This window comes from Physeter macrocephalus, chromosome 8, assembly GCF_002837175.3.
Source record: "Physeter macrocephalus isolate SW-GA chromosome 8, ASM283717v5, whole genome shotgun sequence".
NCBI lineage: Eukaryota > Metazoa > Chordata > Mammalia > Artiodactyla > Physeteridae > Physeter > Physeter macrocephalus.
In genome coordinates this window covers 48,708,442-48,717,054 of record NC_041221.1, presented here as the reverse complement: position 1 = coordinate 48,717,054, position 8,613 = coordinate 48,708,442, and the positions used below count along the sequence as shown (strand labels likewise).

The following is an 8,613-nucleotide window of genomic DNA, read 5'->3' as shown; positions in this document are numbered from 1 at the left end:
AATACAAATTGGAAAAGAAGAAGTAAAACTGTCACTGTTTGCAGATGACATGATATATACATAGAGAATGCTAAAAATGCCACCAGAAAACTAGTAGACCTAATCAATGAATTTGGTAAACTTGCAGGATACAAAATTAATGCACAGAAATCTCTTGCATTCCTATACACTAATGATGAAAAATCTGAAAGAGAAATTAAGGAAACACTTCCATTTACCACTGCAACAAAAAGAATATGCCTAGGAATAAACCTACCTAGGGAGACAAAAGACCTGTATGAAGAAAATTATGACACTGATGAAGGAAATTAAATATGGTACCAAAAGATGGAGAGATATACTATGTTCTTGGAATGGAATAATCAATATTATGAAAATGACTCTACCACCCAAAGCAATCTACAGATTCAATTCAATCCCTATCAAATTACCAATGGCATGGCACAAAAACAGAAGCATAGATCAATGGAACAAGATAGAAAGCCCAGAAATAAACCCACACCCCTATGGTCAGCTCATCTATGACAAAGGAGGCAAAGATATACAATGGAGAAAAGACAGTCTCTTCAATAAGTGGTGCTGGGAAAACTGGACAGCTACATGTAAAAGAATGAAATTAGAACACTCCCTAACACCATACACAAAAATAAACTCAAAATGGATTTGAGACCTAAATGTAAGACCGGACACTATAAAACGCTTAGAGGAAAACATAGGAAGAACCCTCTTTGACATAAATCACAGCAAGATTTTTTTTGATCCACCGCCTAGAGTAATGGAAATAAAAACCAAAATAAACAAATGGGCTGTAATGAAACTTAAAAGCTTTTGCACAGCAAAGGAAACCATAAACAAGACGAAAAGACAACTCTCAGAATGGGAGAAAATATTTGCAAAGGAATCAATGGACATCACCTCATACCAGTTAGAATGGGCATCATCAGAAAATCTACAAACAACAAATGCTGGAGAGGGTGTGGAGAAAAGTGAACCCTCTTGCACTGTTGGTGGGAATGTAAATTGATACAGCCACTATGGAGAACATTATGGAGGTTCCTTCAAAAACTGAAAATAGAATTACCATACGATCCAGCAATCCCACTACTGGGCACATACCATGAGAAAACCATATTTCAAAAAGACACATGCATCCCAATGTTCATTGAAGCACCGTTTACAATAGCCAGGTCATGGAAGCAACCTAAATGCCCATCGACAGACAAATGGATAAAGAAGATGTGGTACATATATACAATGGAATATTAGCCATAGAAATGAACGAAATTGAGTCATTTGTTGAGACGTGGATGGACCTAGATACTGTCATACAGAGTGAAGTAGGTCAGAAAGACAAAAACAAATATCGTATATTAATGCATGTATGTGGAACTTAGAAAAATGGTACAGATGAACCAGTTTGCAGGGCAAATTTGAGACACAGATGTAGAGAACAAATGTATGGACACCAAGGGGGGAAAACCGCCCGGGGGTGGGGATGGTGGTGTGCTGAATTGGGTGATTGGGATTGACATGTATACACTGATGTGTATAAAATTGATGACTAATAAGAAACTGCAGTATAAAAAAACAAACAAACAAACAAAAAAAACAACTAATACTAAACTTTCTTTGGGTTATTTGTATGGAAATATGTTAATATACATGTTTTAGACATTACATGAAATTTCTAAAAATCATATATGTTCTGGTATAAAGTTAAAAATCATAATTCTAGTTATTGTTTTAAAATTTATATCAGAAATAACTAAATTTCCTTGTCATTTGCATTATTATGAACTTTCATCAAATCTTTCACCGTGGTCGTTTTTAAGTCTTTTGTAATTTACAGACAGTTCTGGGTGTACTCTGATGCTTTTGCAAAAATGTTCCTATAAAAGGGTTTCATCTTCACGGAATTCATGGAAAAGACTCTGACAGGTACAGGTTTCTGGTAACTGACTATACTGCTGAACTGAAAGAATAAGCATTTTCTGAACTCTAAAGGGAAACTGATGAATTCATAAAAGTGCTAACAAAAGATCAAGATGAAAAAAAATTAATTACATGGGACTGCGTGAACTGATGAGGATGATTATAATTTTTGTGACTTTCTGTTTGAATAAAAAAGAAAAAAATCTCACAAGGACTCAGAGACAAAAAATATACAAATCAATTTTCACTGCAAAGTAAGGGAGCTGTTACAGTGGAGGATTACTGGACTGAATGTCAATATTATGACATAGCATGAGTGTGTTTCGTGTTTGGAAATTGCAGTCATTGTTGTTTTTGTTGTGTTCATCCATTTACAATGCTTGGTGTCAGCTTATTTATCTCTTGTAAAAATAAAATACAGTGTGTGTGTGTGTGTGAAAAAAAATGAACTTAAAAAGAAAGATTAAAAAATTGACTTTATGAGGGCAAGAGTGTTGAGGAGGATTCAGAGAATCATGATGCTATAGAGATTTTGTAAGCATTTAAGAATAAAAATATGTAGATGTTTTAAGTGTGTAAATATGAAAGCTGGTATGCAGAAAGAAAAAAAAAGCCATGTCCCATGATACTGAGAGTATTAAACTCTTTAAAGCATTAATTAGAATAATTAGAATGCATTTCTTACATATTTATGTTTAAAATCCTCATTTCTACATACTTGGAATAGCCAGTTCTTATAGTTTGAAGATTTGTCTTAATTCACAGTATTTTTTGCTTTGCTTCTTAGGTACCAGCAAAGTCCCAACGTCTTACTCAACAACTTCCCTACCACCACCTCCACCATCCCATCCGGCCAGCCAGCCACCATTGCCAGCATCTTACCCAACACAATCGCCAGTCCCAAGTCTACCTCCCAGAAACATTAAACCTCCCTTAGATCTCAAGTAAGCAAAAGGTTATCTTGCCATTTCTTTGTCAGTCTCTTGCCATGGATTTTCAAACTATGCTTGGCTGAATGCTGAGGGTTCCATGGTAAACTAATGGAGCCACAAGGGTGAGCAGTTGGCAGGGGGAAGAGGTGGCTGAGCAAGCTGCTCTCACACCACCATACCCTTGAGCAACTCTTATTTCTCTGTTTTTTCAGTGGTTTTCCCCTTAAGAGTTCATTTGAAGAAATCTTCCAGTGCCTTTTTAGAAGTTCTGAAGCATTCTTCAGGTCAGCACCACCACCGCCACCATTAGCATCACCACAACCACCATTAACATCATCACCACCATTATCATCACCAACACCACAGCCATTAATGTCATCATCACCACCATCACCATTATCATCATCACCACCACCATCATTATGATCACCACCAGCACCATCATTGCCATCATCACCACTATCACAACCACCATCACCACCATTATCATCACCACCACCACCACCATATTTTACTCACTGCCTATGATGTGCTAGGCACGTTACATGTATAATCCTTATAACTTTATTGAGTGGATAGTGTTATCATCCTGTCACAGATGAGTAAATGGAACTTTACAGAGGCTAAGTAACTTCTCCAAATGTGAGTCAATGTCAGTCTGAGTCCAAAGAAAATGTGAGATTTTAACCACTCTGCTAAATAACCTCCTTTAAGTAAAAAATGGAGGTTTTCTCTGAATATTCAGATTTTTGACTGTGTATTAAAAAACTAGGAAACTTATTCAAGCCCACTCTCACTTTTTTTAGATGGTAGTTTTAGAAATGTCAAAACTGTATGGGTTGTATGCACGGGCTCTTTATCCGTGATTTATCAGAATAGCTGGTTGAGGAAAAAGCAAGCAGAAGATTGGGATAGATGAAACTTTTTAAAAAGAAATAGCCAGATGATGGCAAGCATAGATTCCTTTGACAAGTCAGAGTAGATCTTCCGTTTCCTCTTCTAGAAAATTGTTTTGCATGATTCTCCTTTATCGCAAGTAAGTAATATGCCAAAATATTTAGCTACGTTTGTTTTTCCTTCACTTCAATCCCCTATCAGATTGATATTCATTACATTTAAAGTACTTAATATCCTTAATCCTTCTGATAGAATCTATTAATATCAAAATCCGATTGACAGCTTTCCTTTAATGCTGATGATTACAATTTACAGCAGGGGTTGAAAACATGTTTGTCATGGGTAGCCACCACTACATTTCACTTTATTAGGTTTTGGGTCGGGGGGGTGTTGGTTAAAGGCATAATTGCAACTAGCTAGAAGGTGTTAGAGCAGCTTAGTGGCTACAATCCTCCGTATAAGCTGCATTGTGCATTTATGTTAACTACATGCCCTTCCAGGCATTTGAGTTTATGAATCCTAATTTATGATAACCAGCTACCAAATAAGAGTGTAAGCCATCTGCCTACTACATATGTGTCAAATAAATATTAGTTTAATTAAAATAACTAATATGTGTTCTTATATACACTTGATTTCTGTGTAAATTACTTTCCTTTCACATGTATTAAATCCTGTGTCTTTTTCCTAATTTTGTTCCTACTCTGATGAATTTAACACATTAGATTTTGATCTTAGTACTTTTGAATTTTATTATATGACTCTATCCCAGCTCCTGGCTTCAGTTAGGCTTCTGGATCCTGTTTAATTCTAGTGAGAAATTTCAGTAAATAACTTGAGCATGAATTCCTGATAATATCTAAGGCATAAAGACTGGTAACTTTTTGATTGAAGAAATCATGGAGAGGAGGAGGGTTTGGCATTATTCCTGTTGTTTGGGAGCCCCCAAAACCACCCATATGTTTGACGATCCACTAAAAGGACCCACGGGACTCAGCACATAGTAGTACTCGTGGCTGAGATTTATCCCAGTCATACTTTCCTTCTAAACCTGGCAGTGGACAGAGTAGGACTGCTCTTTTCTCCAGGTACAAAAATGCCATACAAGTGTAATGTTGCTTCCCAGGAAAGCCTTTTAGAGGCAGCTTTTATTGAAAGCTGGCACCTAGGCATCTTCTTCCTAGCAACTACCAAAATACCAGACTTCTAGAAGGAAAGCAGGTGTTCACCGTAAGTCATGTTGTTTATACAATCTAGGCACAGCAAAGCATTCTTATCATTAGGCAACTTTTCCTATCAGTGCAGGAAATGCTTTTGGAGCTGAGTTCCCAGTTACAAACCAACAGCCCATCTTGATAGAAGATTCTTTTAAAAATAGCTTCAGGCCTGCTATGATAACTCTTTTCTGTAAACCTACATCCTAGAATCCACTGTGATAAGGTGGAGAATAAAAAGTTATAAAAGGAAGAAAGAATTTCAAAAAGAGACCAGTAGCCTGGACTACAACATCATACCAATGCTGGTCAATTTCTCAACTTTGTAGGAAATTTATGCAAAGTTGAAAAGGGCCCATCAACCAGCCAGGTTCAAATTTTTACTTGTAATAGTGTTTTCATCAGAAATCAGCAAAATCCACCAATTGTAATAAACTTAACCTCATCCTTATTTCCATCTTATTAAGGACTCCTAATTAGAAAGTTTGATTCATCTAAGAGTTACTCTTACTCTCAGAAAAAAGATGGAGAGAAACAAGAATCTTAGATGTTACATTGACTAGATTAGCTAGAACTGGCACATCTGAAAGTTAAATGTCAGATGAAGAGAACAGAGAAAATGAAAGCCAAGGGACATCTATAAGACGATTTTTATTGTTAAGTAAAAATGTGGTGTATGGTATAAGACTTTCAAGCTCCCATCAGAGAGCTCAAGTAAAATCCAAAATGAAGAAATATCTGGGTTTGAAAGTTTCCCCAAAGTAGGGGAAGCTAGAAAAACACAAAGAGGAAATGAAAGTAACATCGGTCTTGATATTCAGTCTCACAAATTTATATTTCATGTGAGAGGGAAATTTATGCAATGTTTTTTAAGTAAAATTGTGAGTGATGTGTGTTCTATGTTTTTTCTTCTCACCACCACCCTTCCAATAATAATTTTTTGAGCCACTACTTTTTGCCTTTGCAATAGAAATTCACAAAATATCAGTGAACAAAATAAAGATTCCTACCCACATAAAACAGGGGGCAAGAGACACAAGGGAAAAATAATAATAAACAAGTAAAGGATACGGCATGTTAGGAAATATCAAGTGCTATAGGAGAAAGTAGAGCAGATTAGGTTGTGTAGAGTGAGGGTTGGGGACAGTGTGTTGCAACTTTAAAGGGACAGGTGAGGGTCACTCCCCTTATAGGAAGTTATACTGGAGCAAAGACTCAAGGAAGTGAAAGAGTTAGTCACGCAGATATCTGGAGGAAGACCATTCCAGGCAGAGAGGACAGACAGAACAGAGCCCTAGAATGTCCAGGGACTCAGAAGGAGGTAGCTGGGGCTGGAGTAGATGAACAAGGGAAGGAGTAGGAGGGAAAAAGTCTCAGTTCATGCAGGGCCCTGCGGGTCATGGTAGAGATTGCAGCTCTTATCCTAAGTGAAATGGGAAACCCTGAAGAGATAGAGCAGAGCAGTGACGTTCTCACACTTATGTTTTGTAAATATCACCTTAACAGCTGTCTGAAAAGGGACAGTTGGCAAAAATTGAAAGAAGAGAAACCAGTTAGGCAGATAGTGCAGAAATGCAGGCAAGGAGGGTGCAGTGCAAGTGGTACGAGGTCCAGATTCTGGATGTATTTTGAAGGTAGAGACTACAGAATTTGGTTTGGGGTATGAAAGAAAAAGAGGATCCAATGTGGCTCCAGGGTTTGAGCCTGAGTAAATCCAAGGCTGATGTGTCCATCAAACGAAATGGGATTGGCTGAAGGTGAGCAAGTTTGGGCGTGGGGAAGATCAGGAGAGCCCAGCTATGTTAAGCTTGTGGCATCTCTTAAACATGCAAGCGCAGATGTTAAGGAGGCAATGAGGTATAAGAAGTGAAGAGTTTGGGAGAGAGTTCTCAGTTAAAAATATATATTTGAGAGTCATGGGTGTATATTCCACACTTAAAGTCCTGACACTGTTAAGATCACTAAGGAAGTGAATTCCTAGAATCAAGGATTAGAACAACGAAGAACTAATGCTCAGGTGAGGGACTGACTTACCAAAGGCATAAATGACTGACAAGTTTCACAGTTCTCCCCAGGGTGTAGAGTCTGTATTGCTTAAGGCAAGAAAACGAATCGGGATCAAAGAAAGCATTTCAGGAGATCTCCCGGCCTTTATCACCTGCCTACTTCCCAGAAGTCACTTGTAATTATATCTTTCAGGTCAGTATGCCTTAAGAATGTGAAGAATTGGAGGCAGGTGAGAATTACAAATAATAAACATCTTCAAAAAGAAAGTAGTTGAGGCCAAAGTTATACTGTATTTTAGATTGTATTGTTTCCCCACCTAGTGGTCAGAAATCAGCTAGTTCCATTTTTTATTTTACTCAGACATCTGAAGAGGAACTGAAATGGGTCAAAGGAGCTCGTTTACCAGTTTTAGTGTTCAAATCAATATCTTTAGGGTAATGCATTTCTTGGTACGATTTTTTAAAATTAAGTATAATTTTAACAATATAACTCATTCATATGAACACAGAAACAATGGTTGAATATTGTGGTATACAAAGCAAATTACATGGCTACTAATAGTAATGAAACAGGAAAAGTGAAGCAATAAGAAATAATAAATAATGGAAATGACTAAGGTTGGAAAAGGAAAGGTTAAGCAGTTCTAACCCTGAGGTCATTCTTAGTCAGTGTAAGATTTTTCTTTTTCTGGCTCTAAAATTAGAGGAAAAGTAAGAATTTACCATTATAACCTTTTTATTAGTTAGAAATGCTTAACACTTTAGACAAAATTCAAAACCCATTTATGATAAAAACCCTCCAGAAAGTAGGCATAGAGGGAACTTACCTCAACGTAATAAAGGCTATATATGACAAACTCACAGCCAACATCATCCTCAATGGTGAAAAACAGAAACCATTTCCACTAAGATCGGGAAGAAGACAAGGTTGCCCACTCTCAGCACTATTATTCAACATAGTTTTGGAAGTTTCTAGCAATAAACCTACCTAAGGAGACAAAAGACCTGTATGCAGAAAATTATAAGACACTGATGAAAGAAATTAAAGATGATACAAATAGATGGAGAGATATACCATGTTCTTGGGTTGGAAGAATCAACATTGTGAAAAGACTATACTACCCAAAGCAATCTACACATTCAATGCAATCCCTATCAAACTACCACTGGCATTTTTCACAGAACTAGAACAAAAATATTTCACAATGTGTATGGAAACACAAAAGACCCCGAATAGCCAAAGCAATCTTGAGAAAGGAAAACGGAGCTGGAGGAATCAGGCTCCCTGACTTCAGGCTATACTACACAGCTACAGTAATCAAGACAGTACGGTACTGGCACAAAAACAGAAATATAGATCAATGGAACAGAATAGAAAGCCCAGAGGTAAACCCACACACAATGGTCACCTTATCTTTGATAAAGGAGGCAAGAATATACAATGGACAAAAGAAAGCCTCTTCAATAAGTGGTGCTGGGAAAACTGGACAGCTACATGTAAAAGAATGAAATTAGAACACTCCCTAACACCATACACAAAAATAAACTCAAAATGGATTAAAGACCTAAATGTAAGGCCAGACACTATCAAATTCTTAGAGTAAAACATAGGCAGAACACTCTATAACATTA

General features: G+C 37.0%; 1 protein-coding gene across 4 annotated transcripts in view; it reads left to right on the top strand.

Annotated features, from left to right (window-relative positions):
- FYB1 (FYN binding protein 1) overlaps positions 1-8,613 on the top strand; it is a 102,801-nt gene that overhangs the window by 37,043 nt on the left and 57,145 nt on the right. For all 4 annotated transcript variants that reach the window (XR_008618045.1, XR_008618046.1, XM_024123666.1 and 1 more), the window contains exon 2: positions 2,720-2,876. Coding sequence is in view for 2 of the 4 variants with exons in the window: in XM_024123666.1 (XP_023979434.1) it covers positions 2,720-2,876 (157 nt within the window). In the remaining 2 variants the exon portion in view is untranslated. The remainder of the gene's footprint in view (positions 1-2,719; positions 2,877-8,613) is intronic.